This window comes from Corvus hawaiiensis, chromosome 6 (assembly GCF_020740725.1).
Source record: "Corvus hawaiiensis isolate bCorHaw1 chromosome 6, bCorHaw1.pri.cur, whole genome shotgun sequence".
NCBI lineage: Eukaryota > Metazoa > Chordata > Aves > Passeriformes > Corvidae > Corvus > Corvus hawaiiensis.
In genome coordinates, this window is record NC_063218.1 from 48,722,997 (window position 1) to 48,743,442 (window position 20,446).

The window sequence follows — 20,446 nt, forward strand, 5'->3', positions numbered from 1 at the left end:
ATGTATCTCTTGGGTGATCCTCTTAGACTTTGAAGGATGAGTTGTCATGCTGTCCTCGCTCTCCTGAACAGACTAAAGAAGATGAGCAGCTCAGCTTTGTCTTGTAGACAACAAATCCTTCATTTTAAGACAGAGCTACTGGACATAAAATAACATTAGGCTTGGTGGAGTGTTATGGCGTAGTTGTTTCCAGAGAAACTGGTCCTGGAGCTTAGAAACTAGGATAAATTTAAACAGTCCAAAAAAAAAAAAAAAAATTCTCATTAGACAAGATCTGACTTCTTGTGTCTGTTCCATTCTACTGATTCACTTGATTATCTCAGTACCTTTCCAAAGCCAGCCTACACCTTGTTACACTGTGAGGCTGGGTGAAAGGATCAAGTGCACTTAAAATAACATGATATACAGACATCTTTTCTAGTTGATGTGGTATTTATCATTCTTAAAGAAAGTTTGCTTTACATAATCCAGGCCAGGAATTAAAACTGAGGATCTGATCTAATATTTCTCAAAGCCAATAAGCAGAACTTCTGTGTATTGGATTAGGTCCCATAATTCCATTGACTGAATTACTTGAGCCCTGTGAATATATGAGAACCTGATTTTTAATTTTTGTAAATAATAATGGCCCTGTGAGAAGAAGGGAAAACGTGATCAGTGTGTAAATAATGTAGCAACAAAATGTGATCAGTGTGTAAATAATGTAGCCTTCAGCTGCTTGATGAACTATCTCCAAAGGGAGAGGAGCCTCTGCGTTTGTTTCCATGTGGGGTGCATTTTAAAGCCCTCTCCTCACATCAGTGAAGGTATGGATTGAACTGAAGTCAGATCAGCAGAGAAGCTTGTGTGCAGACATCTGTTTCTAAACCAAGCAAAGGGGAGAGGTTCGGCATTCCAGCATTGCAGATGCTGGGATCTGACTGCTGTAGGGAGGGGCGGCTTGTCTGCTGCGAAACCAGTCTGAGCCTCGCTGCAGTTTGCTGTGCACTTGGCCCTCTTCTGGGTGAGGTAATCTCAAATTATTTTTAGCAGCAATGACAAAACTTAAAACTTGTTGCTCTAGTGGCCCTTACAGAGCAAGCTTGATATTGCAGGGAAAGCAGGCTGCTGTGAGCCTGGAAGTGTTTTGGTTATTCCATCTTCCACATCACTCTAACATACCTTGTACTAAGATCAGACAATTAAAATACCAACAAGCAGCAGGAAAGTTTCCATGCAACCCAGGGGGCCAGTCTTGGAACACTGATTTTTCCAAAACGAGTGGGTTTTAAATCTTTCTGCTGTATCTGAATGTTTGGGACTGCCTGTGCTGCAAGGCTGTTAAATTATTCATGACAGCTGACCTTTTACAACTGAAACAGTATTTTTTTCACTTGCTTGCCTTCCAATGGCAGTTCCTTCTTAAAGTTTTAATGCCATTCAAAAAGTGCCATTACTTACCAACAGCGAGCTGCTCATACTTGGCCTCTTTCACGATACAGGCTGCTTTCGTCTCCAGGCGGGACATCTCTTTAAGGATCTTGCAGGCTGCCAGAGCTGAAGCTACACCCTCCTGACCCTGTAGAATTGAAAGGGGTGCTGCTGTCACCCTCCACTGGAGGGCATTTCTGAATGGGGGAAGACTCCACTATGCAACACATCTAACAGCAACAACAAAAAGTTCATGCGCGTCTTCCCTTTTAAGAAAAATCCTCCCTCGAATACAGCTTTGAAACTCCAAAATGCTGATCTAAATGATAGCTTTGATGATATTTGAGAATTAAACCCACATATTGTGGATGCCCCATCCCTGGGGGTGTTCGAGGCCAGGCTGGGTGGGGCACTGAGCAAACCTGTCTAATGGGGGGTGTACCGGCCCAGCGCAGGGGGATTAGAGCTGGATGATCTTTAAGGTCACTTCCAACCCAAACTATTCTATGATTCTTTATCGGTAGTTCTTGTGCCTTGTAAGGCTGGAGACTTTTGGGTCCAGTCTCTTAGAGGCGCCTGATCTGGGGCCAAAGACTGGAAGGAGAATAATGTGCTGTGGAAATAGAGCAACACAGTCTCACCGTGTCGAGACACCTCCGGCATGGCTGTGCTGCGCCCCTGCACGGAGATGTAGGAGAAAGGAGGGAGCACAGCTGGCAGAGGCACAACAAGGGCCCAGAGCAGGGACGTGGCTTGCGGTCACAGGGCTGCACAAACACGGGCCCTGCAAGGTGCTGATGTGTCCGCACGCACACACCCCACACTCACAGCCCGCGGAGCCGTGCTGCGCCTCGTCCCTCCCCGGGGCTCCCCCCGGGCCAGATGCACTCCTCGGGGCGGTCAGGGATGCAGCCTGAGAGCTGGCTGTCTCTGTGGGGGCAGGGGGGCTCCCAGATGCAGGGGACAGGGCTGGGTTGGGAAACAGGAGCCGATTATGCCAGCTCGAAGCTCAGCCCCGGACAGCGCAATGCTGCTCGCTACGCGTCGAGCACGTAAGCTAAAGATGCTTCATTGCTCCGTCTTGCCTCCCGTCACGCTCGGAGCCAAACAATTGGCGATTGTAGGAGGCACAAACGCTGCGCCTGGGAGCTGTGAGTCATCGGGAGCAGCGAGGGGAGGGCGGGGAGCGGAGCTTCAGCCCGGGCTGATTTACACCTGCTCCTGCTCTCCCCCCGGCCCCCGCGGGCAGGAGCCACGCAGAGATGAAAGGCCCTATAAATGCCACCTCTCGTGTTTTGGAAACAAACCTATCTGTCATCTGAGCTGCAAGGCTGAGCAAAAAAACATCTCGTAAACTTGAAATATGCCAATACTTCACCTGAAGCAGCTGCAGCTCGGAGCTTACCATAGCCCAGAAATAGTTTGCCATCTTGTGCCGGTTTTGAAGTACTGCCCATACAAACAAATCCCTCCAAGGATTTTCGCTTTTCTGGTTCATGTCCAAGGGCCCAGGTAATCGCTTGGTGTTCGTTTTATCCTGAAATATGGTTTGTAGAGTTTAAAACCTGATTTGCAGTCTCGTTCCATGAAAATGACAGGATCTAAGCTACTCTCGGCCTCACCAGCTACTTCATATTTCTTTGACTTTTCTTTTCTGTAGGACTAAAAGGTAATTGGCTCATTCTGTACTGAGTTAAAGGATCCTTGTGTCCCCGATATAACCCAATATGTGTGAGAACATTCTGGATGAAACAGTGACTCCGTTGAAGCCAATGCTGAAGTTTTCATTGACTTTATTAAGGCTTGGGTTTCACCACTGGTGTGTAATATCAGACAAGACAAACCTGTGATTAACTAATCTGAGCTTGCCTTCAATTATATCAGACTCTGCTTGACGGCCACAAAGGACACGGCTTCAGAGAAAAGGGAACAAAGGGCATTTTATTTCATCAGAAATAAATCTTGCCAAGGCCCTGTACACGACAAGAATAGAGTACATCAATACCCCTTTTTAGTCTTTCCTTTGAGAAACCTTTCCCTCATGCAGGGAGCAGTTTAAGTAGAACACTGCTTATTCCTTTAACACTTGATAAAAAAATTGTCCAGAGGAAGTGTAGCCACTTAGGTCAAATTCTGAGTTTTAAGTATATTAAAAAAGTGCCTTTGTATCTATTGTGTTGGTTAGAAGCAGCCAGAGCAGATTTATTTTTAATTAAACAGGTTTCTATGAGAATATATCTTTTATAATTGAAATTATGGGATTCTGTTCAAATTTATTTTAATGGCACTTTTGGGGGATGTGAGGGGTGCTTCTTCAGATTGTGGTGAGCTATTGAATCAACTAAATTGCCCTGAAAGCCTTGCAGGAGACAAAGATATCCTAAAATTCTCATCTGTCTTTGTAACCACTAGTTCCTAACTTGAAAAACGACACACAGTTTGGCAGCAGTGACAGTGGTATCCCAGTACTGTGATGCTCTTTCTGTTGCCAATGATAATGGGATTCAGCCTCTGTTGGGAAGCAGCCATGGGAAGAAGCTTTAAAATGGAAAAAGCTGGTAGGCAGAAGGATCTGATAGCTGAATTGGGCCTTATCTACAGCACCAGTCTTTAGCTGACTTGCTGCCAAATGCCAGTAAAGTGAAGTGAGATTTTGGGGGCAACTTTTTATTTCTGGCAAATTTGTAAGTCTGGAGTCTGCTTAGTGATTTCAGAGGTACAGTCTCAAGTTGTCTGTCCTTGTGAATGAAGAAATCCTGAGTAGATTCAAACTTAACTTTTCATACTATTAATTAATTTAGCTAGGCTTTATCAAAGCAAAAGTTATTTAATGTCTTGAATAACATTTTTTAAATTAGCTTACAGTTTTAACAGTTTTAAGGTGAAATTAGAACTTGGCAAATACCAAAAAGCTTAATTGTTTCGTTTGTCTTAAACTAAACCTTAATGAAATTTCTTTATACATCTTTGTTTTGAAACCTTGTGCCCAAAATTATTTTCAATGCTTTTGCAAGAACTTTGGTACTTAGGAGTTTTAATGTTAAATACACTGTCAAAATGCAAAAATGATGATGTAGCCATTGTACCACTGTGGATTATAGACATTCCATTCCCCCCATTACATATTGTCCTTGTCATATGTTGGCCAGTGTGCTTTCCACGGCCACTTCACACAATTGTTCCTATTTCTTGCTATGTGTTCTGTCACTCAATAACAAGACTATAATGATCTAAGGGCAAATATCAGATACTGCATATTACTGAATATCCAGTCTACTCATACAGAGTGTAAATCTGAGAATAGTTTCATGTACAAAGATCACCATTTTCAGACCTGAGATTGAAAACATCCATTGCCTGCTTTTCTTTCTCCTAGAAAATCCTGCCTTTCAAGTACTTTCTGCTTGAAGTTCTGTGTGAGAAATGCAGACCACTATTTTTATGTTTAATTACTCCTTAGTAAATGTAAATCTTATTACTTTGTATTTCTTTCATACATCTTTCACTGAATCTGTTCCCTGCCCTACCCCAAAGGCTAGACCTACTTAAAATTGTTCAGATTCTGAGTTGGAGGGGAGCAGAACTACAATGCAAAGTTGTGACTCACAGATTTCTTCTTGCCTCCATGCCTGAGCTCTTGATAGAAACCTTTGCATGCATCATGAAGAAAGTCCTTGAGAACTCTAGAGACCTCACTGAGAGTGAAGAGGGGGCACACCTCCTTCTGCTCGTTTTGCTGCTGACCAGTGAGCCCTGCCAAGGTCAGTTTGCTTTCTTCATGTTTCTTCAGGAGAAGTTCATAGAGGAGACATTTCTGAGAAATGGAACAGTAGAGTCTCTGCAGACGACTGTAGGTCAGGAATTCATTTATGTTTGCCCCATTGTCAATAAATAATTTTACAAATTCTGGTTTGTCATTGACCAGAGCATCCATCATCACTTCCTCCAGGTCACAGGACTAGATTGATGAAGGGGAAAAAAACCAAAACAAAACAAAAAAAGAAATTTTTGGAGGTAATCATGGATGGGTGATGAGAGAGGTAGGATTTAACACAAGGACATGCACGTTTTGTCTTCCACCAGTCAACAGTGAGTACAGTGAGAAAGAGGTGGAAGGCTCTTCATTTCCCTCTGACAAAATGTCCATGCCATCATTAATGTTAAAACAGCAACACAAACTGCATGCTGTAGGACTTGATGTGAGGTACCCACCACACTGGTACCCACCATTCTTCATGCCACCTTCTAACAGTAACATCTGCCTGCTTCTTGTGCTTTGTAAGCTTTGGTCTGTTTGCTCTAAAGGACTATACAGAAGGGAAGAAAGATTGTTGGTCTCAAAGAGCTCAAGAAAGAGATGATGACCACTGAGTTATTCCTCTGTCTTTAGGCATTATCTTATAGGGGACCAAAAAGACAAACAGCCTCAGAAAGCAAACTACTGCTGCCCAATCTCTCAGTAGAGTGTGCAGGTAGTGTTAAAAACTGAAGCCACCTTTTGGGATGCTCCAGTGTCCTGTACACATTGCATTATACACCAAGTGTCCTCTAAGGCAAAAAAACCTGGTACCTTCCACTCCACGTCACCATTGAATATTTCGCTTTTAGCAATGTCGACTCTATTCCAGGCCACTGCCAGCTTCAGTTCATCCAGATATTCCTGAGCCTCCTGACTCTGACTTTTACAGGCTGGAAAAAAAATAGAAAATGCAAATAAAGTCAGTACTTTAGGGTTATGTTTAATTTAATATTGTATTGGTTCTTTGATTAGCAATGCAAGTTCTCCTTCAGCCATCACAGATCTGTGGGTTGCTTAACCAGGAACTCTTCACAGCAATGTTTCCCTAAATTAAGAAACATTAATGTTCAAAAATGTTAGTTTTTTCTAGATGAAGCCTCTATTAAAAGCATTAAGTTTAAACGGCTGTTGGATGTTAAGAGGGACACTGGCCTGCAGAAAGCAGGGGACAGGGCTGGCTGTTGTTTTTGCCTTGTGTCCATTAGCGCATCAGGAACAGGATGTCTTTTTTTTTCTCCCTTGCTAAGTTTAAGCTAACACAAACCATTAAGTTAACAGAAACTGAAATAGGTGGCAGCACAAGTAATGTCTTCTTTCAGAAGATACAGTGGAGATTTCACATAGGAGAAATAGATTGTTTCTGAAACAAAGGCAATTTTGGTCTACTTGTGGGTTTTGGTTTTGTTTCTTGGGGGTTTTTTTAATGGTTTGTAATTGGAATAATATAGTGCTCCAATATATTTCAGTTCTTCTGTAGCCTCTGTTACTAAGAGAAGCAAGTAGTGTAATAAAGGAGTGACTAAAATAGTACTATACAATAGCATGAGATTAAAAAGCAAACACTAGTTTAAAGGAAGTTTACAAGAGCTACGGTAACTGCCACAGTTAAATTGTCAATAAACGAACAAAAGAGCAGTTAATCAGAAATGAAATCCGATCCAACAGTCAACTGAACTTGCACTGGAAAAAGAGGAATTATTTTTATGGCATAGAAGTCAAATAAGACAAACATTAAATGCATTGTGTTTCTCTTACCTTTTACTAAAGCTTTTAAAATGACTGTGTCTAGATCTTCTGAACCATCTTGCTCAAAGTTGTGCAGAGTTAGAAGATGCTGGTGTGAAATAATGTTCTGAATCTATTTGGAGTTGAAACAAAAGTGGTTTTACACATTGTGCTTTGGATATACATTAGTGCCCAAGAACCCAGTGGGAATCACCCGTACAGTATTTCCCAAAAACTCATGTTCTAATTGTAAAGCTGAGGTTTGGCAAGAAGGCAAATATTATTAGTTTCCCATACATAAATAACTCCTAAGGCAAGGAGGGAGTTACTGCCTTTTCCAAAGTTGTCTACCAGGATAGGAGGAACAGAACTGGGATATCCTGAGAACCAGAATAGTGCTTTAATTAAAAGATCCTTCCTTAACTTACATTCTTATTTGACTCAAAGTCACGTTATAGCCAGCACACCACTAGTTTCATTTTACCTCATCCTGCTTTGACATTTAAGTTTTGCTGAGTTGTTTATTTAAAAGCATAGTCTCTAACTCTTCTCTGAGTAAAAGTCCTCAAGTATTGATATATGCAGTAGTCTTCTCTTTCCTTCTGCTTCTCTATTTATTGAGTTTTCTTTCTCGCAGTGCAGCTGCTCTGAGACTTTGTGAGCATGTGGCAATATTGCTTCTAGATGCCTTTCATCCCCTTTTGTCAGTGATCTGGCAAAGTTCTTCCTAATGGAGTTAGTATGTGGAACTTTTAGAGCTGAGGATTATGGCAGGGAATGCAAAGAGTAAGTAGTGGGCCAGGTCAGGACTTGGTTTATCTTGGAGGCACCCAGTGCTCTTCAGTCTTCACACAAGGACAATCTCAAAGTGGCTTTTTGTTTCTAAAAGGCTTATGCAAGTGTACCTCAAGACAAAGAGTTTTGTCTTTCTGTTTTAAGAACAATAATACTTAAAGAACAAGTAACTGACAATAGATAGGATGATTTCTAAACATGCTCCATTCTATTTAATTTATTCATGCTTATCCACAACTAGGTTTCCATTTAACAGCTGTAGATCATGAATTAGGTCTCTTCTGCCACAGCTGCACAAGCTCCACAGCTGTGGATATAAATAATGCTTCATGTCCTACAGAAGGACTGTGGGGTTCCTGGGTGCTGGCTGTTACTTGAGGAAGTAAGTGAGGAAGGACAGAGCCCTAAGTGTTCAGCTGAATTACTGGGACAACAAAGTAGTTTGCATGCTCAGATGACCACTAGATTTTTAATGCTAGAGAGGCACTCGATGACACAAGTCTCAAAGCACTGGAGTTCCCAAAACTTCTGAGCAGCTTCTTGCCAAACCTGTACTGAAGGGGCTATCAAAGCTACGGGTGTTAGGAGAGAGCTTTGTGAGCACGATGACTTATCAGACATAGGAGCTCACTGTCACTGTCCACTGGAGAATGTCCTTCCATGAGAAGCCCTCTGCAGGGAATTTCTCCTTAAATTGCTTTTCAACAGCTTCTGGCACGATGAGCTGTGGGTCATTCATGAACGCAGCCAAGATGTCAGCTGTACCTCCAGACCCTGCTAAGATAAGCCAGGGAGCAGAATTTTCCAAACCGCTGCAAATTCTCTGTAGTTAAAATAGGACGTTTTTAGAAATCATAAGTGGAAAGAAAATGTTATTCAAAAGAAGGACTTCTAGCAAACTAGGAATAAATGTGTACCTAAATCAGATTCACTATGGAATCAGTCCAGACTCTTGTAAGCTATTAGGATTTTTCGAATTCTGTAGCAGGTCATCCATGTATAGGTCTCTGACTATATTTTATTTCATGACACATCTGCTGAGTAGCTAAGCAACCTGATTTGGAGAAACAATGCATAAAATTTCTTTGACCCTGACTTTTTTTTTCCCCCCAAAGTCTCTGCTTCAGCATAGTCAAGTGCAAGAGTAACCTTGTACAGAAATTATCAGCAGGATTTTTTGTATAGGATTTTTTTTCTGTCTCCTAAACCTGGCACTAAGTTCTGAAAATAAGGAATTTGCCTGGGGAAATACAACACTGGGCTACAGGAAAATAAAAAACACTGAATCATAGCAACAACAAGAGTTAAAGGCTACTAACTCTATTATTTGTGCAATTAGAATGAGTCAGGCAGGTTGCTGAGAGAGGAAAGCAGAGGCCATGGCATCATAATTGCAACAATGTCTATTTGCTGCCAGTCTATTTCTTCCTCTGGAGTTACACAAGGCTGTATTGATTCAGTTGTGATGCAGGGGGTTTTTTCTTTAGTTTAGGTATTGAGGGGTTTTTTTTTTAAACTGTTCATAGTCTTTGGTGTGTATTATCCATTTTAAGAAATCCATTTAAGAAACTGATATTCTAAAAAAGTGTGGCCAGTTATCCATTCCCAGCACATGTCAGTTTAGAGCAACCCCAGCCTGTCACTTTTGATCTTCCAGTCACACTGTTCTGTAAGACTTTGAAAAGAGGATTTATATGTTATAACATGGGATTTTTCTAAACCAAAGATACAAGAAACACTGCAATATTTAGCTTCTCATGAAAGAAAGCTCCTGAGGTGACATAATCTTTGTTTAAACAGTGAGACTTCTAATACGAGTGTGTGTTTTAGTCCAGCTGACAAAAGTTATGACAAGATACAAGAAACTGAAACTAAAAAATATCCCCAGAAAGGAGTCATTATTCTGAAAGGGGTTACCAGCTGGCATGTCACAGTCCCGTCACTTGGAAACTTTAAATTATAGTTAAATTTTGTCTCTCTAAAGGTATTCTAGACTGAGAGTATTATAAAAAAGAAAAGTAAAATAGAATAGAAATCAAAGAGTGTCTCCTTGTTAACAGGTTCTTTAAGTTGTAGAACTACTCAGGAAAAAAATCAAAACTGATCCTTTGCTGAAGAAGATTTGGGATTATTATCAGACAACACTCCAGTCTTCAATCCTACAATGTACTTTTGCTTAGTGGAAGCAGGACACTCCATTTTAAATGGCATGTCCAGCAAACCTGGTCTTGTGCTTCCTCTGAGCTCTGGGACAGACAGTTGTATCATTGTTGCTGAACAGCACTGAAAGATTCATCTCTTTTTTTGTGTGAGTGTTCTCAAGTAATAACACAGTATTTCTGTTTCCCTAGATCTGGAGCTGGCTTCCGTGGGTTTGTTTTGGTTTCGGATTCTTTCTTCCTACTGGACAAGCTGGCAATGGAAGTTTTAATGATCAGCTGGTGCCTATTCAAAAGGAAATATTTCTCCCAAACAAATACTGGCAAATTTAATTATTTATTTATTAACAGAACTCAGAACACATCTTATAGATGTGAATTTTTACTTTATGTAAAGTGCCAAGAGATGTTTGTCATCCAGCCAAATTTTCCATTAATTACTTGGCACCAGTAATTTCTTTTTCTAAAGTTGAAAACATCTTCTTACCTCAAGTGTGCCTGGTCCTCCATTTACCAGTAAGCAAAGCACAGGGATCTCAATGCTACCCGTTCCTGTGAAATAGATGGCTTAATTTTTAAAAAGTAACAGCTTTCACAAAAGTATTGATGTTTTGCTGACCCCTTGAAAATACTTCTCCTCTTATGTGCTGTTTTGGTGTCTACATGAACCTGCAGAAGGCAGGCAGTTCTAGAAGGATGTGGCAAAAGAAGAGAATAACACTGTGCCCCAGCAGACAGAGTCCTGGCCTAGGATTCAGGACAAAGGCACCTTTGCCTTGGACACTTTGTGTGATCCCTGGTAAGGAGTCCAGGCTGTTCTCACCTCAGCACACCTCAGCTGCAAAATATGGATGTTGGCACCTCTGTGTGTCACGCTGCTGCTGACTTTTAAAGTTACTTATTTGCTGCAAGGTTGTCAGGCTGGGGAGCAATGGCGCTGCATTAGGGTGCAGCACAAGGTTGGTGGGTTTCCAGAGAGGCATCTACCAGTAGTGACAGTAAGACACAGTTAGAGGTGCAAAGCGCTCCGTTGGCCCTGGGTGTCATGCATGTACCTAACACATGCTGGAAGGGAGAGTGGAATCCAGGAGAAAAGCCTTAGGAAAGGAGGGTTTAAGAATATGAAGAGGCCGACCATGTAGACTGGGTAGGATGAGATGAGTCCGATACGAGCTGAGAGGAACCATATACTGTTTATTACTCTGCTTAAACAGCTTAAAGCTTCATTCAGCACAGCCTAGTGAGGTGATTAATAATAACACAGTCTGATACTTTTAAAAGAAATGCTAATGAAATACTTAACGTGTCATGGCATCAGGGGAAGAAATGAGGTCAGGATCCCCGTCCTAAGCCATCCTCCCAGGGGGCCACATAGTTTTGGATGGTTTTAACTGTAAATGCTGAACTCTGTAATCCAAAGGTGACCATAGATTGGCCTGAAGGAGCTCAATCAAAACATGATTGTCATGAGGTGAATGCCTCTCAGCTGGAAGATGAAAGGCATTTAATTCAAACAATTTTTTGATGTTTCCCTTTGTAGATCTCCCAGAACTCAGTACAGATCTCTACTTGCTATTTGTTGTATCTCTTTTGGGATGACTACAGAGATAAGGTTGGACTGAGCTGTAGCCAGGACGTGCTTGGCAAGAAACTTAATTTGTTTAAGTTAATGGCAACAGCATTGTCACACCTCTCTAATGTGATGCTCTCTGAAGAGTGATCTCCGTGACTACAGGTTCCTCAAGGTATGGTTAAGGCTACAAATATTCTTCATTTACCATAGATTTAGAAAAAATTTAGCCAGAGGAGGGTCAGGTGGATTCTGACTTTATGCTGTTAATCTGGAAAGTCCTCAATGGCAAAGAATATTCAGTACATAAAAAGTTTCCCCTGAAAGACTTCTAGGTGTTTTTTTTAACAGGGAAATTCCACATGACCTTATTAAAGTGTGTTACTTCAGAAAAGTCCCATGGCTTTGCTCAGCTTGTTCATAAATGAGCTTAAATGAATGACATTGGGTTTGTTTATAGAAGATAACACTGAATTCAGTATGTTCCAGCAAAACATTTGTCACATGAATCAACATTCTTTGTCAGAATTGTGTTCCCCTGAGATTTGTTCAATCAGATTTGGTTTGCAAGCAGAAAGAGGCTGCTTTGTAATTCTCAGCACTGCAGCCTCAGGCTACCCTTACAGCCTGCCTGTGGTCTTTCCCATCCGAGTCACCAGGTAAGGATTCTTCAGCCACATTTGTGCTCTCAGGTACCTCTGTGCAACCACCCTATGGGCTGTGCAAGTGGATATTCCACTGATGCACACAGCTGTGAACAAGTGAGCTCTCCCTCCTGTTTCAGCTGAGCTAGCACTGCAGGTATTACACAAACAAAGCAAAGGTAAAAGTAAGTGTATTAGCTTGACAACTGAGTTCTTTCCACGAATAGCAGTAGGAGATCGGCCCAATACTCAGTTCTTATTATAGAAAAAGGTCACAGAGATTCACATGGACATTAGATGCTACGGTGTTTACCCAGGATAAGATTTTATCCTGAAACAAATATGGCTTAAAATATTTCAGAGGGTTTTGGAACAAATCTTTTCTTCCAGTGTGGGAGCAATTCAAGACCCTGTGTGCAAGAGGGGATATAAGTATACAACAATGACTATCAATCTCTTAGAACCACTGGTTAAGGCACTTGAAGCTGGATTTATTTTCCATATGTTGTCTTTTAAGGCAATTTGAGCTATGCTTTGAAGATCAGCCTTGAGCTACATTTAAGGAGATGCAATAAAAGTCCAGATTTTTGGTTCAAAGAGCAGCTTTCTCAACTTCAGAAGTTACTGTCGTCCTGCCTCTTACATAATGACAGATGTGTTGACTTGCTCTTGCCTGTGTAGGCAGCTGTCCAATTTGAGAAGTGTAGTTACCTTTGATAAGGCCAGGGCCCGCTGTGCTATCAGTATCATTCAGATGAGATGCCTGCACAGAACCTGCTTACCTCCATATCCCGTGCGCTGCTCTGAGATGTACTTTTCCAAGGTGAAGCGTAGCTTGGTGGTTCCATCGGGCTCGTCTGCCGTTGTGTGCTCCACCAAAATAAAATGGGAATGGTTGTGGTCCAAGGAATATGGTGAGCCTTGGATGTTGTCATCTGACTGGTAGTGTACAAGACTTTCACTCTAGGGAGAGGAGGGGAAATGTCAGTGCTCTCTGCAAAGCCCAGCCCGTGTTTAATGTCCTTCGTCTCCCCACCTGTGCTGTCTGCACCCTGACACAGCACACCACCTGGGAGACACTTGGATAGGCTCTTAAAATAGGGTGAAGAAGGAAAATCTATTCCTTCTGGAAGCGGCCAGATCTGGCAGGACTGATAGCTGGAGTACCTGAAGTTTCCCCCTTAGCCTCTGCAAAATATAGTGGTATCAATCATCTTCTCTGGAATGTAGGTTTTGGAAATGTTTGTTGGACAAATGGAAAGGGGCCATGAGACCAAAGGGGTGTTATACTTTAAGTTTTTTATTAATGAGTTTTTTTGCATAAACTCATCTTCTAGGTAAAACAGAATGCCTGCTACAGTCTTTTGTTCTAAATATTGCACTACATAAGGGCTTCCATACACACACTTTTTCAAATCCCCTTTCTTTCTTAATACATCTTTCTTTCCCACTGTTGCACATCCACTTTGATATATCATTCCAGGCTGTAAATGCTTGATTATTCTTTTTCATTTTCACAATCATTGTCCTCTTGCAAGTAAGTCGGATTAAAATAAGTGTTTAAAATCTGCATTTCCTTCCATCATGCCTCTTTTCCAGTTCCTGCAGTGTTGCTGAGCAAAACTCGGACTGTCAGCTTGGCAGTTGTCACTGTGTATCGCGTTTTCCTCCCACTAAAAAGCAGTAAACTTGCATGTTTCTTAAGAACAGCAAGTGCCATAAATTTCTTTTGCTTTCTTCTCCCTGTCTCTCATTCCTTGGGGAAAGCTTCTTGACATAATTGATTTCCTTCAGATTTTGTTTTGACAGAGGGTGAGCCTCTGTTCTGCTGCCATGTAACATTAAGCCTCCTCACCAAAGATCTGGCCTTTGATTAGGACCCAGAGGCACAACAACCAATTGAAAAAGGCCTTTGGGGATTTTTCTATTTATTCTCTGAAAATGTGGAAGTGGTCTTTCAATGACGTTTAAAGCATACCATCAACACAGAAGAGATGGGAGGGATCCATTGATTTCAGGGCTTGTTTTTCTCCTTGCTAGTGTGGATTGTTAGCTCTATTTTCTACAACAAGCTGCTTGTGCTAGTGCCAAGTATAAAGAGAGTTGGGTTTAGATCAACATCCCTGTCTGTAGTTCCTTTGTCTTAAAGTTACTGACTAAAATCCAAAATATCTTTGCGTGGAAGCTGTGCCAGAAGTCAAAGGGTCAGGAACGCTCTTTGCAAAGTATTCCTTGACAAAGAGTTTGGATTTTAGTTGAGGGGGAGAAAACAAAAAGAGAGTGCACTTGTTTTGTAGCTGCTGATAGGGAAAGATCCAGATGCATTTTGATCCCTTAGCCCAGGAGGGAGGTGAAATAGTTTGCATTTGCCAAAGCAACTTTCCTGAACAAAATTCACAAACATGGTGAACCGAATTCTTTCCTTTGAGGCCCTTTCGGACCAGGTGCCACACAAATAGGTTGAAGTCTTCCAGCTAAAGAGTCCCACCTGGAAGAGCACACAGGTAGCTGCCACTGGCAAAAAAAAAAAAAAAAAAAAAAAAAAAAAAAAAAAAAAAAAAAGAAAAAGAAAAAGGAAAGATCAATGACCATAAATTGCTGATATGGTCTGGCAGTCTCTCAGCTTCTAGCTGATACTTCCAGGCCCCTCTGAGAGAACAACTAGGTGCAAATTCAAAGGGCTGTCTTTGTCATTTGTTTCTTAGCTTCTGCAGGGAAGTAAAATAATGCAGAGAAATTGTCATTCATTGTCATTACACACCTATTTTATTGTTATAATATCCTGCTTAGGACAGACTATATATCCAGCGACAAGAAGGGAATGCTATGTTTTTTTCTCTCCACTTCTATTTCCATTCAGCAGCAACACTTTCAGCAACAGTTTTGTTGGGTGAGGTTTTTAATCTGTTGATGCACTGCTTTTGTTTTCTTCCCAAGGACTTCGACTGCTTTGACCCAAATTTAGAAACCCAGAGAGCTTTCAATAACTAGGTGAAACCATTCATGGCTGGTATTTTTGACCTGTTGTACTGAGCACGTTTTTGCATATTAGACACCAATTCAGTGGTTACTTAGGGAAAATTTGTCCTGGAATATTTATGTCTGGTGTCCCATAAGAGAAAATACGCTTTTTACAGTATTTATGCTATATCTAGGAGTAAGTGCTTCTACAGCAAGTGGACAATTATTCCGGGATATTTTCCCGACGTTCATCCCTGCGCTGCTCGCGGCGCTGATGCCTAATGCTGCCACCCGCTGGGCATGTGCGGAACTGCTGCCAGCGGCACCGGGCGCAGAGGGCGCAGAACCATCCAACAAACCTTCATTTCTCTTTCCTCCCAAAACACGGCTTAAACCCCACTTTTTTCTGTTGTTTTTTTGTTTGTTTGCTTGTTCAAAGTTATATCAAAGTTGTTCCGCCAACTGCTTGCAAATTTTGTAAAGGTGCGGCTAATATGCAAACAATAGAATAAGTGAAAAATACCTTTGTGTTTTCCAGAATTTCTCTGTGCTGGATTTTCCTGAGTGAAGTTATTCCTATGGCAACCACGCTTACTTTGGATGAGGTACTAGCCAGTGCAAGATCTCGGACTGCTTGCACTAAGTGTCTTGTTACTCCTACACGCAGAGCACTGGTGAAAATCCAGGCACCTGAAATTATTTTTAAAAACCGGTGAGGTCATTTATTTGTATTTGAATATGTTTGTGTGTCAAGTAACATTAGTTACAGCACTGTATTTAAGGGGTTTTTTTAGATAGATAAAGTGGCAACATTGCCATCTTTACTCTGATGTAAATGTGCTCGTCAAGAATGCTGTGTCCACTCTGGAGTCACTCACTGTCTACACATGAGCAGAAACATCCCCGTACCAGGCAGGTCTGAGTGTTGTACGAGGAAGAGCAAAGGGACAGAGTCAGGGAAGTTGTTGACTTGAACTGAGGCCTAAACAGTCCCGTGCAATCACGTCTTGGCAGAAGAGCTCGGGCATAACCTGCATAATCTGGAGTTCTTTCTCTTGTTCTTGTGTATGTGGAGAGTGAATACTTCAGGATAATACAATTTACAGCAGTATTGTTATGGTGAGAAGGAATTTGGAGAACACTGGGTAAACAGCAAGCTGGCCTTTTTCAAATATGTAACATAAAGAAACTGGGGATCTTGATGCTGCCTAGTCTGAAGTACAGAAGGCAGATGGAGATAGAGAATATCTGTGTGGCACAAAAGTACCAAAAAGAGCTCTGGTACTGGGCTGTCTCATTACAAAAAGCAAAACTGTCATGATCTTGTCTGGAACAGTGAACACAAACCAAGAGCTTGCTGTGAAATGCTCACAGATATTTTCACTTTATTTTGCAGGTGAGAATGGAGAAAACAAGAATTTTTATTTTTTACCTAAGTTCACTCTTGTTGAAGTCAAATTGCTCTGCTCTCTTCAGAATTATTTTGTTATGGCACAAAAGAGAGACAATTGTATTTTGTCCCATTTTGATGCTATCTTTCTAGTGTCACCTCTGAGGGAAAAATATCAGGTCATTTTACACTTCAGAAATGGTTACGTAATTTGCTTTAAAAGAACTTATTTTTGCTACTATAATACAGTATCTTTCATTTTCAAATGTATTTACATGCAGGTTTTAGGTTGCATTCAGCAAAGTATTGAATTTTCAAAAATAATCCTGTGACCAGGCCCGTTGTCATTACCAGATCACTGGGGTCTAGGTGTGAGAATCCATCAGGAATATGAATTCCTTCTTTAAAGCCTAAAGCACTCACCTGTGCTTTGAGCTGCCTTTATAAGTCCTTTCTTTAAGGTTTCCCGTAGCCAAGGCTTCATCTGGAAATTTTCTTCTTCCCCTACTAAAGAGACAACCAAATTGGGAGCAGGTAGCTTCCATTTGTTGAGCATAACTTCAAATATAATTCCAGGGTGAATGGTACTCGAGACCTTCATAAACTTCAGCAAACACAAGAAAAACTCAATGAATAACAATAGGACAGAAAGATACAGTAAAGAGTCTGTTCATGGTAAATACAGAGGGAAATGATCATCAACTTGGATATTTAAGAGAAGATTATTTGAGCAAGAGTTGACAGAGAACTAAATACTTGAATGAATTTAGCAGACTTCTGTATAATTGCCATCTCACTAATTGGATCCATTCCATGGGTTAGTTCTGTGTTGCAGACTGATGAATCACACTCTCCCTTAGAGCTTCCTCTTGAACTGCCTTCAGTTTCAGGGCAGTCTAGAAAAGCCAACAATTTTTGTAGGTGTTTTTTGTTTCTGCAGAAGCTGAAATATTTGCCTGGTTTTATGTCTGTTTTTCAAGGACACGTTACATGAATCTATTGCTTCTTCCAGTTCTGTATATATTTTGGCTTTGTGCTTAAGACTTTATGATGAAACAAAATCTTGAGGCAGATTTCAGGAATTCCTAGGAATTCCTTATGCTCTAGCACTAATGTGTGCAGGGGAGTAGTGAGGAGGTGGGTTTGTCCATATACATCCCTCTCTGCATATCAGCAGAACAGAGAGAGAACTTTAAGGAAAACCTTGAAACAGCTCAGAAGTATGTTTAAAATGTAAAAATCCATAGTGATTAAGTTTTGACAGGTTAAAACAGACAAAGGATGCAAAATGAAGGAAGCAGGGCATATAACTGATTTTTATTTTAAAGGGAAAAGTGTCCACCTGTACATGTATCATGTAATTGCAAATCAAGTGATTGATTTCTGTATATTAAAAGCCTATATTTTAAACCCCATTCATGTTCAGGAAGGCATGGTCCCTACTTGGGGTACAATGTGGTGCCTCACAGTGTGGCACATTGATCCTCACTATGGCAGTCTCTGCATTTACTGCTAAGAAGTAACAGCTGAACAACAGTGGTGTTAAAGGGTTAAAACTCCTCAGTGCCCATACCTTTCCATGTTTCTTCCCAGAATCTGTGAAGTCTATTTCTCCTATGCAGTATGGTAGTTCTCTTTTGAAAGCGTCCTCTTTGTCACTGCTGCAGAGCTTGGTTTCCATTTCCTCCATTGAGCTCACAAGGTGATTGAGCACCAGTGGACCAAGATGTTCACTGAGATGACAGAAAGCTGGCAACTGAGAAGCCATTTAAACTGGAGGGGCCACAAAATCCATTTAAATATATCTAGATGAGTTTTTAGTTAAACACTTTACTTTTTTACTATCATACCTGTAAGGTTTAGCTAAAATTGGAGGTCTTTGTACCAAATGTCAGATGCTGTATACAGAAGAAGGCAGATTCCACACCAACACTATGTAACTTAAGGTATGAAGAAATAAGGCTTCCTGAACTCTCTTTCAGCAGACAGAAAGCGGAGTTGCAAGGTGCAGGATCCTGCAATCTCAGAGCCCAAAGGTGACCCTGATTCTACAAAAGAGAAAGAGGAGTGTCAGCCACCAACTCTTTCCAGCAAGAGTGGAGCAGTGTCAGTGAGTGTCTGAGTCATGGTTTCTTGCTGTCACTGTGCCTCCTGCTGCTCTGACTTACCTTACCTGACGTGAATGCTAAATAACCAAGTGATGACGTTGTGTTTGTCTGGAGATATTTTAGGAGAGGTTTACTCTCTGCTTCCTTTAGGAATAGGCTGTTTATTTGTAAGCCCAAGTATTTAAGGCCAGGCTGTCCTGGAGCAAAGGTCATATGGCAAAAGTTGCTCTTCTGCATTACATGATACACTGGAAAGGTCTACCGGCTTTTCCTATGTTCCATTTTGGCTGAACTGACAGAATTATGATGTGAAAAATACAGATTTAAGCTTGCATGCCTTATATTGATTCTTTTCAAAACAAAAGCAGTGAAACAGCTCTCTCCCCTCTGCCTTCAGCTGCATGTTGAACTACATAGTCAGTCTTTAAAAAAAATCCTCGTGACACTAAGCCAGCAATTGTAATCAACACTGCATTAATTTTTTATTTCCTAGTCCAAGAGATCTGCTGTGGGATTGAGAGTGGGTCAAACTAGCAAGTCTCTTGTGGGTCTCTTAGGATGCTCCAGTAGAGGGAGCAAGCCCCTCAGCTGTTCCCTTGGGCTGGGAAGTCTCTTGGGAGCCTGTATCCTGGCCGCTTCACCACTGCTGCTTCTGTATTCTCTTCTCTTCTTTTCTGTTTGCTGTGAAAACGTTGTTTGGAGTTGCCTTTTTCCTACGATCTGCCTCTGAACATTGGCTATGGGCCCTCTCATGATTTGCTTCTCCTACAGCTATGTCACACCTTTAAATCCACCCCCCAGCTCCTGTCAGAGATCACTGCTTTAAAGATGCATCTTCTCGTTCTCCCTGCCTGCATGCTGCTCACTTCTGGAGAGAACAGAGTGTTTATTGTGAACACCGAGATAACAGACTAGTCTGGTTAAGAGTCTTACTGAAAAGAACTTCTTTTGGATCATCAACAGTGGTAGCCCACGTTTTTGTCTGAGTTCACTTTTCCACAGGAGAACCAGCTTTATCTCCTAAGAGCATTGAAAAGAATATTCTGGGGAAAAAACAGTTAATACAGAGTAATAATAACACGTTATTTACTACTTACTATTATTTATGTAGAAATCACTTCCTGAAACTTGCTGACAGAACAAAGGATTCAATTAGAAAAAACTATTCAGGACTGAATTTCCAGGGTACATGTAGTCACCATCCATCACATTTATTTATAACTACACACAAGCAAAGAACTTGAAATAGACAGCAATTTACGAAATAATCCAATGGTAAATTTCTGCTTAGGTGGTTCACTTTAAGCCCATTCTAGATCATGGTTTGCAAAATTCTCTCATGTGGTTATCCATGACTAGCACATTAATTGATTTTTAGTTTAGGAATTCTGGTTCTCAGTGGTAATGAACAACAGGAGACAAAAACAGGTAAGATGCACAAAGAGAACTTTTGTTCACAAGCTTTTATGAGGCTGGAAAGTGAGGAAAATACCTGTTAACTGGCAGTTACATGAGGAAGAACTTCTTCACTGTGCAGGTGACTGAGCACAGGACCAGGTTGCCCAGAGAGGTTGCGGAGTCTCCCTCACTGGAGATACTCAGGAACAGTCTGGATGCAATCCTGTGCCGTGTGCTCTGGGATGGCCCTGCTTGAGCAGGGAGGTTGGGCCAGATGACCCACGGTGGTCCCTTCCAACCTGACCCATTTTGGGATTCTGTGATTCTGTTCTATTATGAACACTGCAAAATCACCAGAAGAAACCCGGTTCATAAGATGTGTAGATGTGGTTTTTAAGCACAGACTGACCACATTTGATGTTTCCTTACCACCCTCTGTAAGCTGTCTCAGCTTCTGCAGTGTAACCCCTCCCTGTTAGGGGCAGAA

At 41.3% G+C, this 20,446-nt stretch overlaps 1 protein-coding gene across 1 annotated transcript in view; it reads right to left on the bottom strand.

Annotated features, from left to right (window-relative positions):
• Nucleotides 1-18,167, bottom strand: part of TRPM5 (transient receptor potential cation channel subfamily M member 5) — a 36,380-nt gene extending 18,213 nt beyond the window's left edge. The window contains exons 1-11 of the mRNA XM_048307259.1: nt 18,027-18,167; nt 16,877-17,057; nt 15,587-15,753; nt 12,885-13,065; nt 10,376-10,440; nt 8,361-8,552; nt 6,965-7,067; nt 5,981-6,099; nt 5,018-5,368; nt 2,816-2,947; nt 1,441-1,558 (exon numbers count right to left, since the gene is read on the bottom strand). Coding sequence (XP_048163216.1) covers nt 1,441-1,558; nt 2,816-2,947; nt 5,018-5,368; nt 5,981-6,099; nt 6,965-7,067; nt 8,361-8,552; nt 10,376-10,440; nt 12,885-13,065; nt 15,587-15,753; nt 16,877-17,057; nt 18,027-18,143 — 1,726 coding nt within the window. The 5' untranslated portion in view covers nt 18,144-18,167. The remainder of the gene's footprint in view (nt 1-1,440; nt 1,559-2,815; nt 2,948-5,017; nt 5,369-5,980; nt 6,100-6,964; nt 7,068-8,360; nt 8,553-10,375; nt 10,441-12,884; nt 13,066-15,586; nt 15,754-16,876; nt 17,058-18,026) is intronic.
• Nucleotides 18,168-20,446: the final 2,279 nt, after the last annotated feature.